This window comes from Dermacentor andersoni, chromosome 10 (genome assembly GCF_023375885.2).
Source record: "Dermacentor andersoni chromosome 10, qqDerAnde1_hic_scaffold, whole genome shotgun sequence".
Taxonomy (NCBI): domain Eukaryota; kingdom Metazoa; phylum Arthropoda; class Arachnida; order Ixodida; family Ixodidae; genus Dermacentor; species Dermacentor andersoni.
In genome coordinates this window covers 93,068,754-93,089,737 of record NC_092823.1, presented here as the reverse complement: position 1 = coordinate 93,089,737, position 20,984 = coordinate 93,068,754, and the positions used below count along the sequence as shown (strand labels likewise).

At 44.6% G+C, this 20,984-nt stretch overlaps 1 protein-coding gene across 3 annotated transcripts in view; it reads left to right on the top strand.

Moving 5' to 3' along the window:
- Positions 1 to 20,984, top strand: part of spas (spastin) — a 114,498-nt gene that overhangs the window by 50,761 nt on the left and 42,753 nt on the right. For 2 of the 3 annotated variants that reach the window (XM_055062533.2, XM_050191619.3), the window contains exons 4-8: positions 5,908 to 5,994; positions 6,949 to 7,032; positions 14,780 to 15,022; positions 16,456 to 16,688; positions 18,131 to 18,361. In XM_055062533.2, coding sequence (XP_054918508.1) covers positions 5,908 to 5,994; positions 6,949 to 7,032; positions 14,780 to 15,022; positions 16,456 to 16,688; positions 18,131 to 18,361 — 878 coding nt within the window. The remainder of the gene's footprint in view (positions 1 to 5,907; positions 5,995 to 6,948; positions 7,033 to 14,779; positions 15,023 to 16,455; positions 16,689 to 18,130; positions 18,362 to 20,984) is intronic. The other variant, XM_050191621.3, reaches the window with a different exon arrangement.

Genomic DNA, 20,984 nt, shown 5'->3' with positions numbered 1-20,984 from the left:
GGCGGTAGTTCGTCGCGCACTTTTTGCACGCGCAGGCATCGGTTAGCGGCAAATACAACGCCGCGGTATCTTTTGGGTGTCGGTACGTAACAATTTTGGATTTGGGAGGACGGAAAAAATTCCTTACTCGATTTTCCGAACTTCCCGATTTAACAAACTAGTTCGAGCGTGGCTATCACTTCGTTAAATCGAGTCTCAAATGTGTGTGTGTGTGTGTGTGTGTGTGTGTGTGTGTGTGTGTGTGTGTGTGTGTGTGTGTGTATATATATATATGTATGTCTGTGTGTATATGTATATATGTATGTATGTCTGTGTGTATATGTATATATGTATGTATATTAAATAGAAATAAATTTAGAAAAAGTCGGCCCAGCACTTCATCTTGTCCCGGTAGGTTTTCATTATCTCCCGCGACGGCTATCGTCACACCGTTTTCCGAAAAAGACGAGTGCGAAAGCAGCGGGCACCGGCCGCAATTGCGATTCGCGGTGAAATATGTATGTACACGTTGCAATAAACGATCGAAATTGCACAGAACAATAGGGAGAGAGCGCGTGTACAGAGCGCTTACCGAAGCACCCGAGCAACATCCAGCACGTCATTTAGAACGTGCTGGGAGTCAAACACGAGGCCAAGTCTCTACCTAGCGTAGTGTCACGTGTTTGGGCTGAGGTCTATTCCTCCGGGCGCTGACTCTTTGGCAGGCACGGGAGAAAGAACGAAAGCGAAGGGGTGATGTCTTCCCAGAGTTTTTGGCTCGCGAAGGCTTGCTGCGTAACGCACTGCGCCCTCAGAGTTCATTTCCTTCCTATATTACACTTAATCGTCACTGTTGATAAACAGTAAGTTTCGCTGCAGAATATTTTGTCACGGTATCTCGAAACTGGTATTTATACATTATTTATTTATAATTTTTTATTACTATTATTATAAGTATTATCTATATCAGGTATTTATACGAAGAGTCAAATGAAAATTTATCACATCATCGCAAAAAAGAAATATAGATATGTGGACCGGTTGCGTAAACATCATACGTACACCCCAGACTGAGCAATTGGAAAAGTCAATAGTTGAAGTCTATTAACTCGCCAAGCAGCTTTGAGAATCGTTGTGCAACCATGTCGAAGAAAACACTACGCGCAAAAAAAAAAAAAAAATCAGATACAAACATATGCGAGTCCCTCATAAAACCCGCATTTTGCCATACGTGCCCCTATGCGATATATCAGAAACTCATGCGGGTTTGAAGTTGGATCTCCATGCTCTGTTCTGACTGCCGTTCACATGTCGCTAGATGCAGCTAGTTATACATCTAGTTAACGAGTTACAGCGCAGCGGGCAATAATTTCCCTACTTTTCTTCATTTTCTGTAAAAAAAAAAACCACTTACTACTACTACGTGTGTATATACATTTTACCTGGCGCGCTAAAAACAGTGCTCTATAAACATGCTTCGCCGTTCTAGCGGGCTTTTCTCTTTGTCCCCGCTTTGAATTAGACTCGCAGGGCGTCGAATGTGTCAGCCAGGCCAATTATCCCGCAGTTAAATGTTTGAATAAAATATGAAGGGTGCCGCCGGTTTGGTTCCTTCCCCTGCGCTAGCGATCAGCGGCTAATGACTTTAACGAGCGTTTGCGATAATTTTCACGTGAGGGCGGGATGCTTCTCCGAGTGGGCGCGGGTATACGTGTCTGCGGGCTCGCCCGCTGGCGCCTTGCCGTAATTCAAGGATACTGTCGCTTTCTTGGCCGAGGAAACCTTGACCCGATGAAGTCCGAGGGGGAGCGGGCGACTGTTTGTTTTGCCGCGGCCTGTTTGTGCAAGGAAAGCAAGGAGTGGCGCGTTGAGGCACTGCAGTCACATGTTTAGTAAATCAGCTTTGCGAGAGACATCCAGCTTTGATTAAGTTGGTTAAAGGTCTTCAATAAGCGGAATTGCTTGGTAGCCCACATAGCAGGCACACCGCTGCTGAGAACGACAGCGTATTCGGCCTTAGGAGCGGTCTGAGTTTTAATTCATGGATTTGTTTCGTAATAAAATCGTCTTGCCGAGTTACTTGAGCTTACAGGGAAAGAAGTAGTTGTAATCGATTTAGAAAATGCGCTCGTCACATTGTGTTAAATTAAGAGCCGTCGTTTCAAGAATCGCTTCTCTAAGTTTAGTAGTTAGTATTTGTGGCTTTTATTCTTTGGGTCAAGTTCGTGTGATAATTTGAGTATGCCATCCGCATATGTTTGCATGTATGATGTAGTGTAGCTGGCTAAATCGTCCCAGCAAGTGACATTGCTGCGAAAGCTTCATTTGCCGTATCACTTCGGTTTATTTCTGTCTGAAGGGTATCCCGTCATTTTTACCTCCTTTCCTGAGCTTGTAACCAATGAACCGGAATAAACTTGCTCCTTGGCTAATGCTTGCCCGATGCAATTCCTGACAGAGTTCAGAACCGCGTTCCCGTGGGTATATATATATATATATATATATATATATATATATATATATATATATATATATATATATATATATGATAGATCTATGTCTAAGTTGCATCCTTGGCGCTGTTGCCTCCCTTTCCCTCCAGCTACATTTCTGCGATGAAAAATAAAATTTCTGCCGTTACCACTCTCGTTACATGCCGGCTTTGTTCGTGCTCGCCAAGGCGCCCGGTGCATGTGACGCTCCACTATTAGCTCGCGCTGTGGTGGCAGGTACATGACAAATGGCATGTCGATCCCCTCCTTTCCTGTCCGTTTGGCGGTTTGGATCTGGGCTTGACGATTTTGTCATAAATGCTGGACCTACAATGATGTATGCGTCTGCGCTACGATGTTGTAGTATAATTACGGACCCAGACAGCCACAATTCCGGCAGGTAACGGCGGTGTGTTGCAAAAGCGCAGTCACTTTCATCCCGCCCGAAACATCTGCCACCCCCCTGTCGGCACCGCAAGAAAAGCGATCGTCGCAGTATCGTGTGGGCACCGCGGCTTCAGCCTGTGTGCGTGCGTGTGTGTATATATATATATATATATATATATATATATATATATATATATATATATATATATAAAATCAGGGTGTCAACCAACCGGGAATTCTCAGGGATTTTGCATAGTCTAGAAATACTCGGGCAATTTTTGCTTCAATCAGGGAAAATTAGCTGTCATTTCATTGAAAGGGAACGAAAGTCGCCCTACTGCTGGCTGGCTTGAATAAACTTAACGAATTCTCTTTGATGCCGTGTTGTCGGCTGGAGGAGTTGCCAGTGTACAGTCAACGCCCGATTTGCCGGACGCCCGATTTTTGGGAAGTGCCCGATAATGCGGACGGCTTCGCGGCACCACCACGTGCCTCGTAGAGTCAATGTATAAGAACGTCTGTAATTTCAGACGCAAGAACCCTTCGCTGTCCGATATTCCGGACTTTTTGCCGCGACCGCAGGTCCGAAACGGCATTAATCAAAGCCAACACCGCCGTTTTATCTGGCCGCCTCGAACCAGCGCTCTCGCACGCAGATCCGCTAGCAGCCTTAGCCACCACCGCGGCAACGCGATGCCTAGCTGCTTCGACGTTCGCAATTAATGTTCTTGCCGTTCGGTGCCATGTTTTTAATTGAAAGAATTCGCCGCTGTCAGTAATCGCACCTACTCCGCCTCTGTTATCCTCGCGATTGGCTTCGAAGCTTAGAAAGCAGGGCGCGTTGCATAATATCGGTTCCCGAAAGGCTGCTTCGCCTCTGCACAGCGATGTTACGCGGTGAAGCGTACGCAAAGTGTTGCGGTGAAGGTTGACAAGCGTGGGAAGGGGCAGTTACGGGAAACAGTACGCATTCTATACACGCGTACACCCGCCGTCTCCTGTCACAGCATGAGCACCAATACTTCTAATAAGTGTACTGGCAGACTTTTAGAGCTTTTTCGGACGTGCATGTGACGATTTGAGCCCTTAAGGGCAGTAAAAGACATGCGTTCACTTTTTCGGACTGTCCGACTTGATTTTTCAGACGTTTTCGCGGCCCGTAGGGAGTCCGAAAAATCGAACATTGACTGTACAACTGACCAAGAGAATGCTTCAAGGGATCCGTGGGGCGAAAGCGTGCCGTAACAAGGACAGCAACAGAAATGACCGTCGCATTGGTGAATGATAGGGAAAGGAACCGTGCCGCCTCTTCTTTGAAGGAGCTCGAACTGAAAAAAGCAAAGTACTGGCTGACGCCAAGGTGCAGGTGTCCCTCAGCCAAACCAAAATAAACTCTTTAAAGCAGTGAAAGCAACAGTGAGGCATTGCGCGCGGGCTGAGAGTATGGGAGGACAGTTGAGGTTGACTTTCCAGCTGCTGAGAAAATCTCACTTGTGACAAAGTTCGGGGCTAATGCCAATGATCTTGCTATCATTTGATCGAAATAGCTCATTTTCGAAAATATTTGCTTCTGTGTGCATATCCTTTCTATTCGTATTTGAAAATGTTCGAGTCGATTTGCAATAGGCTTTATCATTTTTTTGAAGATATTCGTTGTGCATTTTACTATCCCCTCCCTTCACTTTCCCATTTTGAATAAATTAAACACTACTCCTTACTATTCAGACTGGATTAAATCCAAGTTGTTTTTTTAAATTTTTTTAAGTGCTCACTTGAGTGACAGCGTCGGGCGACGTGGTGCCCAGCCGGTCTTGACATAAAATAAAGTGCTGTGTCGCTCAGGAAAGACCTGGAAAATTCGGGGAATTTGAAAATGTATATATATATATAAGCAAGAAGAAAGGAAACCGAGCGGCCTGGTGTTCGTATAATTTCGTTCATACACCACGTACACTGACATCGTATGTCGTACAGCGCTCTCTGCTGTAGCTGTATATAGGTCTGTAGGTGCTCGAACATGTATGCGAGCGTGTGCTACACTGGGATAATAGTTACTGCTGTAACACGCGCGCTCTTCCTGGCACAATTATAACTCTGCGGGTGGGCGAGGTCGGCGTCATTTGCATAGCCGCGGCCGCTGCACGTTGATCTGCATAAATTCGCGCGGGGGGGCTCCGTCTGTTTTGCTCGCCGCCGCAGACGCGCCCTCTCGTGTCGCCTCCTGTCACCACCATTTTGCCGCAGTGCTTGCGACGGCGCCCTTTTGCGAAACGCGTATACTGTTAGCGGCCCGATCAAGCTTCTGAAAACTAGTGGCACGTACGAAAAATTGCAAATTTACGTTTTTAAGAAAAAGCAATGACAATGGAATAATCCTGATGTGCAAGGGAAGCATGGTAAATGCACTGCGGACACATTCGTGTGTCAGGATAGCACAGGGATATGTCCAAAATGGGAAGAATAAATGGTGTTGCACGTGTGCTTGAATAGCTTGGCCAGATTTTGTGAACAGGACTTGTACTTCCATTGTACTCTGTAGGTGCCGAAATATCCTTTGGTAAAACGTGTCTTGGTTCATTTCCACCCTGCCATCCGTGACGTCATTCATGGCACTTCGCTGTGTGGAAGGAGTGCTTGAGAAATTTCTGCAGTGCTCAATGCTTAGATTAACTGTGCTGCACTGTGAATTTCGCTACACCACAACTGGCTCAAGTTCCTAGCTTATTGACATTCACTGCAATTCGCTGAGCTTGCAGTTTCAGTTGTCCTGATATAAATTTCAACTACTTTCAGATGCAACTTATGTAACCTGCATTGTTTGACGACTGCGAGTAGATTTGATATGTAAATAGGGCAGTGGCCATAGCAGTTTCTAATGCAACCTGAACTGTGCCAACTGTCATGTCTTCTCAATGGATGGTGGAAATTAAGGAACAAGCGTAGTGGCTGATGATGGATTGAACTGAATCTGTCAAACATGTATATGGATCTATGAACAGCATTTACACAAGTTACAAGATGAAACTGAAGTCTTCCTTCCTGCTTGCAGATCTCAAAGAGCTGGCCATCGACCTCTACCGCAAGGGTATTGAGGAACTGCAGAAAGGAATAGCCATTGACTTCTCCCAAGGAAAAGGTCTGGTTCCTTATCACTTCATCTTTTGTTGTCTTTATATCGATTTTTAGTCTTTTGAAAAATAAAACCTTTGGCTCTGCTTCAGATGTTGTGGTTACACTGCAGAACCGCTTGACTAGCTAGCCTGTTCTGTACTGTCATAAGAGCAAGCTTTAGCTCGGGACCAACTCTAGTTTCCCTATTCAAATACTACATCTAAAATGCAGAAAAGCTCGCACTTTGCAACTGTTCTAGCAATTTGTCTGAAATTTGTTCCTTTTGAAGTTTCTCTGCCAACTGTTGATGCAGAATTTTCATTTAGAACGTAACTTTTTTTAGCAAGATTTATGAGAATTGGCAATTATAAAAAGAATAAAAGTGGGAGTTTATCACATGGCAACATGATGAAGCGAGTGAAAGGGGGTCAGGTGAGCATTTGTATTTCATATAGTCTGGCCATGGCTGCGCACTGCAGCCTGTGCTACTGAATGCACATGCAGCCCATGTGCCCTATCTTGAAGGTTCTCTGTGGCAGGTGCAAACGCTAGGCAAGCTGAGATGCTGGTCATACATGCGCTATACTTCTAAGTGCCCAGTCTTGTAAATTCTGTTATTTCGAGACGCGTTGGAAGTGGAAGGCAGCATGAAGGGCTCGATTTCAAGACCGGCACCCTTCATCATGTCAGCGTAGTGACACAGAGTGTTTGCAGTCATCAAGTGATAGCCAAGTGTGCCTGTGTGTCCATGATACCATGCTTGTTTAATGTTGGTTAACAATCAAAGGTTTACTGCTATATATACAGCTGACATATCTATGACCCTTACTTTGTGTGAGTGGCTACTACTTTGCTATCACTATGAATGCTTCACCCTTCAAGTGAAACTGACTTTTTTCTTCACTGAGAGCCTGTGGAGGAATTCAGTGTTACAAATTTTGCTTCTGACATATACGTTGGTATACGTTGGTAAATGCAGGTCCATCCTGGGAGAGGGCACACAGGCTAACGGACAAGATGAGGGTCAACCTCGATATGGCGAAGGACAGGCTCGACTTTCTAGGTTGGTCATGGGTCTTTTCTATTGGCCCTAGCTTGACTATAGCCATCCTGCGACTGCCCTAAGGCGCCTAAAATTGCAGAGCTTCTTTGTGTGCTCCTTTATCCAGTACGAAGAATGTTAAGGTCTTTATATATTTTTGTTTTGATACCTTTGCCCATAGTATTAAGTATGATTTTGGAAAGCCAGCAAATTATATACAGGGTGCCTACCAACCAGGAAAACCAGGAATTGTCGGGGATTTTGAATAGTCTAGAAATACTGAGGGAAAACTCGGGGAATTTGTGCTTCTATCAGGGAAAATAAACTGTAATCTTATTGAGAGGGAATGAGAGTCGCGGTAATGCTGGCTTGCATAACAAAGAGGGATCATAGCGAATAGGACTTTTGGCGCTGTGTCGTCGGCTGGAGCAGTTGGCAGTGTACAGTCAACGACCAACTTTCCGGACGCCCTATAATTCAGACGGCTTCGCAGCACCACCACAAACCCCGTAGAGTCAATGTATTAGAATGTCCGAAATTTCGAATGCAAGAACCCTGTGCGGTTTGATTTTCTGGACTTTTTGCTATGGCCACAGGTCCGAAACGGCATTAATCAAAGCTACCATTGCTTACCTCGCCACCGCAGTAAACGCTAGGCCTAGCTGTTTCAACGTTCGCTATTAAGCTTCATGCCGTTCGGTGCCATGTTTTTCATTTAAGGAATTCTCCACTGTAAGAAATGGCACAGACTCAGTCTTTGTGGTCCTACCGATTGGCTTCGAAGTTCAGAAAGCACGGTGTGTTACATAATGCCGATTCCCAAAAGTCAGCTTAGCCTCAATACAAAAGTGTTACGTGGTGAAGCATACGCAAAAGTATTGCGGCGAAACATAACAAGCGTAGGAAGGGGCGATTGTCATGGGACACAGTAATCATCATCACCAACCTATTTTAAGTCCACTGCAGGACGAATACCTCTCCTGTTGATCTTCATTTACCCCTGTGTTGAGCCAACCGATTCCAACTTGTGCCTCTGAAATTCATAATTTCATCACCCCACCTAGTCTTTTGCAGTCCTCGACTGCATTTCCCTTCTCTTGGCACCCATTCTGTAACCCTAATGGCACACCGGTTATCTAACCTAGGCATTACATTACCTGCCCAGCTCCATTTCTTGCTCCTAATGTCAATTATTATATTGGCTATGCCCATTTGCTCTCTGAACCACACTTCCTGTCTCTTAATGTTACGCCTCTCATTCTTCGTTCCATTGCTCTTTGTGCGGTCCTTAATTTGTTTTCGAGCTTCTTTGTCAATCTCCAAGTTTCTGCCCCATATGTTAGCATTGGTAGAATGCACTGATTGTACACCTTTCCTTTTAGTGATAATGGTAAGTTTCCAGTTAGGATCTGAGTATGGTCTGCTGTAGGCACTCCAACCCAATTTCATTCTTCTGCGAATGTCCTTTTCATGATCACAGTTCCCTCTGGGTAATTGTATCTATTCCTTAATTATACACGTATCTGCCTGCCATCTCCTGTCACAGTACGAGCACTGATATGCCTAATAAATGAACTGGTAGGCATTTTCGGATGTGCCTGTGGTGATTTGAGCCCTTAACGGCAGTAAAAGACATGCGTCCATTTTTTCAAGCTGCCCGATTTTAAGGATGTTTTTGCGGCCCTTAGGGACTCCGAAAAATCGGACATTGACTGTACAACTGATAAAGAGGATGCTTCAAAGGGTCCGTGGGACAAATGCATGGTGGAAGGAGGACGAAAACAGAAAGGACCTACGCATTGAGGAATGAATGGGAAAAGAAGTGTGCTGCCGCTTCTTCGAAGGAGCTTGAGCTCAAAAAGGAAAGGAAATACTGAGGCGTTGTGCGCAGGCTGAGAGTGTGTCGAGACAGTTGAGGTTGACACACCAGCCATTGAGAGAGAATCTCACCTGTGATAAAGTTCGGGCCTCGTACCAATGAGCTTGCTATCAATTGCTAAAAATAGCTCATATCCCCTTTGGTCACGGCGTCCACATTTGTCGACGTGACCTACTTTTGCCATTTCTGTGCAATGGTACAAGGAATAGATCCCACACATTAAGCTTAGGGAAAATTGAACATTCAATAACTTTAATTACTTCTGTTTTGCTTCTGAATGATATGTATCGTTACAGAGTACCGCTTTGGTGGAGGCACTATGCCATGTTTTACGTGATGCTTGCCGTGGGGCATGTCGTTAGCAACCTTGAAATATATATCTTTTTCTTTTTTGAAATGCTTGCTGCCAATGAATAACTTGTGCATCTAATTCAAGTGGGGGATTTAATCTTTTTTATGAAGAAACGCAGCATGACTGACTTTACAATATTAAAATGTTTAGTTACTCTAACTATAGTGACTCGTAATAAAATGCTCGAAAGAGTCATTCTACCACCTTGATTTGCTTTCAGTGGAGTCTCAAGCACCGCCTATGTTTCACACATGTATCGACACAGTCGACAATTGGTCATAATTTCTGAGTGAAGGGGATATTCGAAAACATTCGAAATGAGTTTTACCATATTTTTCAGATATTTTATTCGCTGTGCATTTTACTAACATCTCCCTTCTGATTCCTTTTTGAATAAAATAAAGGCTACTCCTTACTATTCAAACTAGATGAAGTCGTTTTTTTATTTATTAGCATGCTTACTAGAGAGTGACAGCATCGGGCGACATTGTGTTAGCCTGTCTTTACGCGAAACAGAATTCTGTATCACTCGGGGAATTTTGCAAAGGCACTCGGGGAATACCTGGAAAACTCATGGAATTTGGAAATGTCAGCTTGGTAGACACCCTGTATATGTGAATGAGTTGCCACTTGGAAATTCGAAGTCATTAGAAAGAGGGCCTCATTGTGGCTCAAGCTCCTGTTGTGTGCATGCCATTACGGCTCCGTGGTCATGCAGTTTGCGGGGCATGGTGGCGGTCATATTCTGGTGGAGGTCAAATGCAACAAACTTGAGTACAAAATTATGGTTTCTTGTAAGAAAAGAAAATGGTCACTCTTAAGGTGGAGCCCTTTGCAGCAGCATATCTCGTAGCCACTCTGTTGTTTTCAATTGCCTAACCAAATCAATCATTAATTCCTATTTGCTGAAAACTGATCAATCGGTAGTCTGCGGCCTTCAATAGCATTTGTGAAGTTTACAAAACTAAATGCTACCTATCTCTTGAGCTGCCTACTTTGGATTTTGTTTGCCCAATATTCAGTTCTGTGCATTGTTGAAGGAGTTGCTGCTCTTTGTCACCTTTGGGGTCATGAATGTGAATTTGTCAGTGCACAGTGTATTTTTGCCTCTTCACTGCATGGCTTTTCTCATCTGATTGTGTGTGGCAGGACTTGGCAGTAATGGCTTCCGTATGAGCTTGTAGTTAGGTTGCATGAAGCAAAGGTGTCATTGTTGAAAGCCTGCAGTACATACACACAGCAGCTGCTATACCACTTGCTGCATGGAAATGTTGTGAAGTGAAGCTGTGTTCTTGCCTGCTGTGCAGCAGTGTACCAGCTTTGCCGTGCTGCACCTGTGCAGTGCTTTCACCAAGCATTCAACAAAATTTGGTACCTAGTGTATTGCCGTCAAGTGCCATAGAAGCCCAATGCTTTCTAGACTAGCAATCTCGGGGCAGGTCGCATGAAGTTGTTCTCAAAGTGTTGCTGGAAACGGATCTCACAACAAATTTGAGATTCTGATCGGTTGCTGTGGTGTGCTTCTTATTTAATGCATCACTGCATAGCTTGTGAAAGGTACTGCAGAAAGAAACTTTGAAGTCAGCACTACGTAACCAGACACAACTTCTGTGGCCCATATACTTGTGTGGGCAACTTTACATTACTGGCTGACTGTGAGGCCCCAGTGTGGCACATTGAGGGTAAAAGGGGGTTTTCAGCTGCCTAACCCACACATTCACATATGGACCTAACTTTAAGCCCCTTGCTCAAACTACAATGCTGTCATTTTACGGAAGAGGGTGTGGGGCTTCAGCAATGCCTAGGATGCGTCATTGTGCTCCTTGCCAGCTGCGGCATACAGGGTGGCAGACAACTGTTTTTTCTGCTACAGCGCATGCTATGTTTAGTCTTGCTCCGTAGTACCGTGCGTTTAACACAGTGACGCGAGGTGGTCTTTCCGTATATACACCTTTGTGCACAGAATAAGTGCCAAATAGTTTTCAGAAGATATATTACATGACGTTTTGCAAGTGAAGTTATCTGCTTATATTTTTTTTTTCTGTAACTCGGAAGCAGCTCCGACAATTTTGTCTCTGGAGACTTTGTTCGGTGCAACAAAAAATGGCTGGCCTCGAAATTTTTTTTTCATTCATGCACTGAGCGTATGCTGACCACAATTGCTGACCACAGTGGATTTGCGGCAAAGGACATGCACAAATGATTTAGCAGAAGGCGTCAAAGTAGCTTAAATCACTTTACACATATCGAAACTCAAAGTGACTGACAACCGATATTTAAGGAGTTAGTTTTTTATGGCGCAATGTAAAGCTCACCCTCGGTAGTGTTTACATCTGCAGTGGTTACTTCCATAAGCGCATGAATATTTAGTGAGCAGAATTTTTTGATCTGAGCAGCATCTAAAGAAGTAAGTCCCTGCTCCAGCAATGCTGAAAAGTGTGAGCAATGTCGATAGTCTGCCTCGCATTGTGAAAGTCGCCCATTGTTCTGCTTTCACATGAGTGATTGTAAGTGTGGTTAACCACCTACATTTTCACCTTTTCAACTATATTTGAATATCAAATGCTGGTGCAATAAGTTTGCGTTGTTCTACAGACATTTCTTATACAGTAGAACCCCGCTGTTACGTTCCTCACTGCTGCGTTTTCCCGGCTGCTACGTCGTTTTCATCCGGTCCCGGCATAGCTTCTATAGGATCCAATGTATAAGGAACCCCGCTGCTACATAGTAGCTGTGAAAACGTTCCTGCATGATGGGTCGCAACCCGAACCCGCGTGGGCTAAAGTAGGCAACGCGCTTCAACCGCCATTTTGACTTTCGACGAGTTTTGACCGGGCTTGGCCGGGCTTGGCTATGGAACTGGCTGCAAGAAGCCGCACGCCAGTTCGAGAGGCTGCCACTAGGTGGCCATTCGTGAAAAATGCTCTCACCATCATCACTGTAATTACGGTCCCGGCATGGTTTGTTGGACCAGCGCCTCCTCAGGAGCTGGTTGGACGGGTCGACTCACGGAGGAAGGAAACTCGGGAGAGGCCCTGACGTCACTTTGTGAAGCTATAGCTAAAGGGAAGCCGGAAGTTCGCGTTGCTCATGGCGTTGCTCCGCCATGAGCTTGCCAGCTCTCCTCTCTTGTTTACATTTCTCGCGAAACCACGCCGCGCTGCGCGCAACCGGGCTGCTCGGACGCGCGCGCTCTGCAGCAATACTAAACAATCGTTGGCACGTTAGCATGATTACGCCAAAGAGGGCAAAATTTCCCGCGGATATTCCTTCGTCCGTTGCCATTGCCGTGGCGCGGTGACGGCGAGGAGCACGAGCCGCATGATGCCGGGGAGTTACCAAATCCTAGCTTTGGAGAAGCCGTCCTCCGCAGGTACGTCGCACCTCACAGCGACGCTGACAGCAATGCGGCCTTCCAGGCTATTGAGAAACGTGTGGTGATTTCTAGCGAGTGAAAGAAACGGCAAGCCACCATTCTAGACTTTTTTAAGTTCTAAGCGCACTCTGTGGAAATAAATTGTCTATAGTTGAAGCTGCACTTTTTTCATTCATTTTCGGAGCTTTCCTCACTGTTGCGTTTTCCCGGCTGTTACGTTTATTTTCCTCGGTCCGGTGAAAAATGTATGAACGGGGTTCCACTGTATTTGTATCGCGCTTTTCACGAAGTACACACCTACATCATGGCTTTCTGGCCCCTGTTGTCGTTATGTCGATAGATGAGCCAAGCCAAATCATCGAAAATGAAGGCGAAGGCAGCGCTATTTTTCTGCTCACCACAAACAAAGGCTTATTTGCACATTGTAGGTCAGTAAAAACATACAATAATAAAAAGTGTACTACATTTCAATACTAATAAAAAGACGAGGAAGTGTGTGCAGACCAGGAACTGCGTACAAGAGGTTACGTCGTGGACCTCTTACGCAGCTTCATGTTTTTGCCATGTGGGGTGCCAAACGTAATTTTTTGCAACTTCTAGTCGTGAATTAAAAATATCAATCCACATTTAATAGCCACTACGATAGGCAATCATTCTGTCAGCAGGGTTATCTCGATTCATGTTGCGAGTGGTTGTGGGTTCCTTTAAGGGTGGTAAGCATACAAATAATGTTGGAAATGATGTGTACAATGAAAGCAAAATTAAATATCTGCAGTGCAATTAAAATAGTGCTCAACGGTCTCTGGTTAGGAGTGCGAGTGTCTCGTGCTTTATTTGTAGTGATAAGCTCTCAAGCACGGACAGACCTACTTGACAAGTCTGTCCTGAGTTCTAGAGTAATACGTATTGTGAGTGTGGTGGAGGTCAGCAGCAATTTTCTTGGCATTCATATTTTGCAGAGCACCTGTTTTTGAGATTAGAAGCTCTCAAAAAAGTAACTTACACATGTAAGATTAAAGAAAATATGCATAAAACAAGCAATCTTTGGTGCTGAATGTCCTGAAAAAAAAATGTATCTAAAAAAAAGACAATTTTATTTACGTGTTAAGGCCCCTGTGCAAGGAATAAGTAGCCGATCCGTTGCTGCACGCACTTCCACTTACGTGCAACCAAGTATGCCTGTATTTCTGCCAGTTTTGTGCTGTACGCCAATGCAATGACTGCAAAGGCTTGAGTTAGATCGGCATGTCAAGGCTTCGAAGCACAGGGCGCATTATCATCCGATTTAAAGTCTCTGTTTGACGGTGGGAGAATTGCTCAATTGTTTTGTCATCATTCAGTTTGGCACACGACGTCACCGCGCTGTCGACGTCTACAAAGTTTTCAAATGTAACAGTGGCAGAAATTGGCACACTGCCTAGCAGGTCATCAATGATTTCTGCATTTGAGCACGTTTTGATAGGCAGCAGGTTCAGGCTCTTCAGTTGTGAACTCTTTGGGCTGCGAGGCACCGTTGGGGCCATTTAACACGGCCTTTCGATAAGTTCATGACAAAGACTTCTTGGAGTCAGCAGATCGCTGTCTGGAACGCAAACTAAACAAGCACACAATAGTGGAACACTGTCCGAAAGGCAAACTTGACAAACAGAATGATGAAAGCAGGCCATGGGCAGGGTTGCCGGGATAGAATCTGATGATCTCTATGTTGATGAGACGTATAATTCAGGCAAAGCCTTGAAGATTTGAAGTTAAATCTGAGGCATAGTGCTGTGACCAAGGCATGGCCTTGGGGATTACCGTCTAACACGTAATCTCCGAGGCCACATTTGATGCCTCGGGTCTCGGAGGCCATACTTGATGCCATGTTCAGGTTGCCTGATGGCAGCTGTCCGAAATATGTTGTCCTTACACATTACGTCTATGGGGCCATAGGCAGTTCCGCGAAGCTGTCCGAATTACCGAGCTTGTCCGGATTATCAATGTCCTATTTATGGATCGGCAACTGTATTAGCAATGTCGATGAGAACGCAAAAAGGTAAAAGCTGACAATTTGCTTGGCTGGCGTTGGGAATTGACATTTTGTTGAGCTTATTAGTGTGATGGCACGCTGCTTGCACCCTGTGTTGCTGCTGCATGTGTCTTGCATTTGCATGCTGCGCAGAGAGCATGGTCAAGATTGAGCACCTTGGAGATGAGCTGCCCTGGCATGCGGGCGTGGCCCGGCGCCAGGCCAACCAGAAGCGGCGAGCATGGCAGAAGGTGGCTCCCGGCCAGGATTCAGCCACGAATCAGGACGGCCCCTCATGGCTAAAAATGGCTGAGAACGGTGGTACCAACGGCCAGCCGGGTGACAGGCACAGGCGCTGCATGTCACCACCGCTGTCACCCAATACGCGATCTGGTGGTTAGTGCCTTTGTTATGTAATCTGCACTGCTGGGCAACTGAAAGTAATTGGTGGTCTTGCAGTAGCAAAACACTTGTCACCCCTAATAAGAATGGTAAATGAGGCCTTGCTAAGCAGTGGCCAGTGTTTGTGGTACAGTGCCAATGAAGGAAATTAGTACTAGTGACCAGTGATATGCGAGGCAATATTAGGATAAATGGCAGTGCATTTGACATGTTTACAGTGAAAGTGGCAGGCTGTTCCCACTTTCCGCACTCGGAAGTAGTTAGGTAGACAGTTGCAGTTTTGGCTGGTCAGCATATGAGTGCAAGTTGGAAAAGTTGTGATATATATTCGTGATCACTCCGATACAGCTCTTGCATAGAACTACCCAATTTCTCCGCATCACTAGCGGGGTAAGAGCCCAAAGCGTTATCTGACTTTTCCTACATGGTCAGGTGTACCGTTATTTAATTATTCTGGTCTCTTGTGCTAGTCCTTTTTTCATTGGCGCGTTCCAATGCCCAGCCTTGTCACAAGCTCACATGCTCCCTCCGTGTCACCCAGAATGTTTGCAGCTTTGGGCTGTTGTATGTGCTGAGTGTTCTTTGATTGCACTTGAATCGTGAGTTGATCAGTGCTGGCTGTACCCAGTTCTAGGGACCAGCCGTTTGACAGATAAAGGATGTTGCCACCACTCCTGCAAAGGTGCCATTTGGGGATGAGTGCCTTCTGCTGTAATCTGTTCTAAGGGGAAATGCTACTCAGAAAAAAGTTTATTATTTGTACTAGAGGTTTGAAAATTGAGCAAATTGCAGTTCTTCAAGCAGATTTTGAATTTATCGCTAGGTTTGGTCTAGCAGCTGCATTTCTTAAGCTATGTCCTACACGTTGCAATATATAGGGATGTTTGCAGACACTTTCTGGTGTATTAAATTTTCACAAAAAGCATCGTGCTATAGCTTATTAAGCTCTCTGTAGACTTGGAAGTGCTGATATTTATCCAAACTACATGTACACTTGGTGGAACTATGCACTCATCATGCCTAGTCATCCATTAACGTGGAAGGTGCAATGCCGCAAAAAAAGGAAGAGAAAAACAAAGTAGGCGGGGCTTGACTTGGTTTATTCCTTGGCCCCGGTATGAGAGAAAGCAGGGAAGTTACACTGCTCGGGTATGCTCCTAGAGGCAGAGGGTTGGCAGTGACAGTGACACTTGCCTCGTGGTGGAAAGGTAAGAGGACATTTCATTTCTTATATTTTCTTCTAGAATAAGGGAATCTGAAAAATTATTTTGGTAGAGCACTCCTTAGATAGCGTTTTACAGCTTTCAGTCTACAAGCGGAATTTGCAAGGAGACAGGATTAAAAAAAATTATGTGCTAGTCTAGGGCAAGTGCAGAGCCTCCACATCAAGGGCACATGAATGATTTCTCTTCTGTGGTTTGCTGCAGTCACGCTGAGGAACCAGCCAGCAACAACATCGCGGCCAGGAGTGGTAACTCAGGCAGTTGCTCCAAGGGCCCAGACGCTGCCTCGCAACACGACGACGGGGGGTGCCCGGATGACGGCCAAGTCTCCGTCACGGCTTGCTCGCCCTGGTGCCAATGATCCGGCATCAACGCCAACGCCAACAGCAGCCAGGCGGCGGCTAAACCAGCAACAGCCAAATACCCAGCAGCCCAGGGTGCGAGAATCTGCCACATATGGCTTCAAAGTTGAGAATAGGTTTAAAGTGAAAGGGACAGTGTGCGTGCGTGTGTGCGTGCGTGCGTGCGTGTGTGCGTGCAAGTCGAAACTGTACAGTGTAGTACACTATTAAAGGGAACACTAATGTGTGGCTATCATTTGGCTGGTGCCAGTGCATAGGTATGTAGACAGGTGCCAGGCTAATGAAAGTAACCTGCTGCATATTTAGGTGATTGCACGCTTGCCAGAGGAGAAAATGAAGGGAACACTCATTTGCTCCCTTTAACCATAGACCATCCTGTAAAGTGTGATTCTTCGTTAAAGAAAATGTGCAGTTATAACTGCATATATCTGCATAATGCCATATCTCAGCTATAGATAAGATATGGCTTAAAGGACTACCTATAGATTATTATGCAAGAACATGTCCGACTGAATATGTAGGCTACATATTTCTCCTGAACAAGCATTCTGTTTATTAATACTAGCTTTATTACTATCATTACATTTATTTGTTACTACTTAGGTGTACCCCTTAACGGTGGGCCATACTTGGATGGTGCAAGAGCGTGCACCCATATTGCAGAAGTGTGGTGGTACTGTAATGTGGAGATGGGCATTCTCAAGGTTGTGAATTCACATGCACACACACACATCACATGCACTTGCGCACACAAACAAGCCTATTTTCGTTACGCAGCCTACGCTCGTTACCACCGACCCACGTACAACACTTTCGGATATAATGGAGCATATTTCAACCTTAGTTTGCTCTACCTATTTCATTAATGCAATTAATGCGATGGCCGTTATCTTAAAAGCGATCTGCGATGTGTACAACATGCGCACCCGCGTGGCCGTGGTAGCTTCGTATGTGCTGTGCTTTTGGCTTTTAGTTTGCATTGAAGCGAGAGACGGCACAAAGGTCAATTTGCTCGCTGTTGCTGCCACACTTCCTGGCTCCAACGCTTTGGCAGCGACTTTCTGCGGTCATCGTATGAGATGTGTTCATGTTTACGTGTGTGCATGTGACGCCATGCTTGTTAATTTAGTTGGTAAGGTAACGTTCACAACTTTATACGGCCGATAAAACTACTATCCTTACTTCGCATAGCTGTCTATTTACTACTGCAATCGATGTTTCGCCTTTCAGGCGAAACTGCGACATTGTTTTTTACTGTGAACGTTTGTCACACACTCTACAATAATGTTGAACATCGTGACCAAAGTATTGAAAGTGAGGCGTTTCGGATATTGTAGACTTTGTATAAAACGGGCGCTTTTTGTTGGATTATCAGGGTCCGCTGTAATGAGTCGACTGTATTTGTGGTAAATACCTTGGATTTGTTAAGTGCACCAGTGGTGTAACCCATTCACCGACTTCTTTCGAAGCCGAGTGAAAGTGTGACACTCAAATGCAATGCTTGCTTCGTTTGCCAGGGTCGACAGCAGCCTTCCGGGGTGTCGCGACCTGGCGCCAGAGGCTCCTTCCGTGGTGGAGAAGGGAGGCGAGTGTCAACGCTCAAGGGTGTTGACTCTCGGCTGGCGCACATGATCCTGGACGAAATTGTTGATGGCGGCCCCGAGGTGCTGTTCAGTGACATTGCTGGCCAGGAAGTGGCCAAGCAGGCGCTCAGTGAGATGGTGATACTGCCTACAGATCGGCCAGAGGCAAGTTGGCAGTGGTTATGTAACTAGGGGTGTGGACAGCAACTGTTGCAGAATTTCGCTTGACCTGCTTGGGCCGAACGTACTGGTATAAGTACTATGGCACAGGCACACAAGAATGAGAAAAAAGATGCATGCATTGACAAGTTGTAACCACCTAGCACCAACTAATTTGATTATTCTAAATGCTGATCTCCTTCTAGGAATGCAAGGAATGAGAGTATAATACAGCAGCTGTGGGGCTCTGTGCTGAAAACGGAATGTGTACCTCTGCTAATATGTTACATGAATGAAGTATTAAATGTACTCAAGAGTATATACATGGTATATTTACAAAGATAGCTATAGTTCTGTCCAGCTTAGCTAACAGCTCAATGAAAGGGCCAGTTTCTTTTTATTGGGGTTACTGTGCTCATCTTTCAAGACACATGTACAACGCACGTAGCAATATGCAATTCCATCAACATCTCAACGAAGTGTAGCATGAAAAGCACCTGCATAGCTGCAGTTAGCTATAACCCATGCTAAGTTATTCAAATAAGGTTTGGACAAATCCACATGGATTTTTGCCAATGTTGCTTAAACTGCTTTACGCAAGCCTTACTGCCGAGTAGAAGTTTCATGCGAGGAAAAATTTGCTTCCATCATAAGTGTTTTTAAATGTGCACTTCCTGATGATCATTTCTAGTGGTGAAAATGTGAACATTTTTTTTCGTGCAGCTCTTTTCAAATCGGAGATATGCATGATACTCAGGTTCACAATGTCAGCGTCGACTGAGTGAATGAGCTTTGCAGAAATCCACAATGTCAAGGAAGTTCCAAGAGAGGATATATGGCTAGATGTGGCCTTTCTTCCTTCTGCCCTGGTTTTGGGTATTTGGCTATATTTTCTCCTTCATGCTCCAACATTGTTAATCCTGGGAAATGGTAGTACTGCCTGTGTAGCATATATAGTGCACAGCAAGATCTGTGGTGTTATATGGTTCTTATTTTTTTGTCAGGCCATCCAGAATTGTTTGGACTCGCCTTTGGCACATAGCATAATTATAGTCCTTGACCTGGATTACTTGGTTAACAATACTCACAGGAGAAATCAAAATGCATAATAGACTAACAAGTTCACTGACCATTTAGTAAATCATATCAAGGTACATATTGAAATTTATGGATCGTACCTGGCGAGCTTGCAAGGCATATCATATCCACTTAACACAAATTCTGAGGATCACTCTAGTTTTGACATGTGTGCCATGAAACTTGCAGCAAAATATGCACTGTTGTTCCACTTCGTTGTGAAACTGCAGTTTTATGCGTTCCAAACTCGTCCCAAGTGAATACGCCTCGAGAACTTGCCGGCTGCAGTTTGTAAATTGCAGTATGTGCCGTAACTTGTTAAAAACTAATTCTTTAGCTTTTGTTAATTACTTTCAATTATACTGTTAATCAGACTTTTTAAGTATTCTCCATGGGCAACAATTGAATGGAATAAACTTACTAACCAAGTCATTTTACTGCCAGCCTTACAGCTGTTTGCCTTACAAATTCAGCAGTGATTTTTCCCACACAGTGTGCTCCATTTGAAATGTTTGGTTCTAGTGAAGCATTGTGTTGCTTTCACAAAATAAGTACTCGTATTCCCTGTTTTGTTGTTGTTTGCCAATTTGCAAAACCCAGCAAATGTAAATCCACCCTGCTTAACCCCCACATAGGGGTGGCAGTATTTGTAAATAAATACATTGATTTCTTGCGAGAGTACTGTCCGCTGCTTCTAGTAATCCAATGTAAAGACTAGAATTAAGCTCTCTGTCATTGGGGATTTTTGCAAGTCCTGTATGGTATAAAAAAAAGCGCTGCGAGATTCAGTTTTTTTTATTACTGTGGTTATCACATTATGGTGCATAATGGTTTGGTAAGATGGGCATATTAGGTATGTAATCGTGAGAGAATGGCAGTTTTTATAGGTCTTGGAGCACAGTTCTTTGCCACTACAAATAATATTCCAGCACACATTGTAGCATAGCAAATTGTATATCGCGAAGTGCTCTTTCCAAAAACATACGTTCAAAGCAAAATTTTTTTTGGAAAATACACGCAACTTCTGGAAATTGTCATTTTTGTGGCCAGCTGATGAAAACAATAAAAGAACTAGAAAAGCGTTGATAGTAAAGCAAATTCAGAGTATGCATTTCATAGATAAATCACCTAGGAATAGTGTCTGAAAGAATGCTCAGTGCACTCAATTCTTCAGATACAAAAAAGAAAAGACCAGCAACTGCTTCATTGCTCCTGCCATACGTTGAAGCAGTTTCTGGTTTTTGTGAAGCATAGATGCACTCCGCATTTTTTTGCACAGAAGATTTGTCTTTTGGTCAACTTGGCAGCCCTCTTGCAACACATTTAGCACTTTCACCTTTTTGGCATCTTCTGATGATGGTCCCATGAAATGTTCAACAAACTTCACCAGTTCATCTGGAGTTGCCTCTTTATAGGACCCACTTAGCGTAGCTGGGCAACTGCAGAATATGCATCTGATTATATTTGTTTGTACTTTTTTTTGATGGTCTTCATCACCTCCGCAGTGGAGAGCAGAAAAAGCTCGCGCCGCTGTAAACTGTCTTGCGTTGCT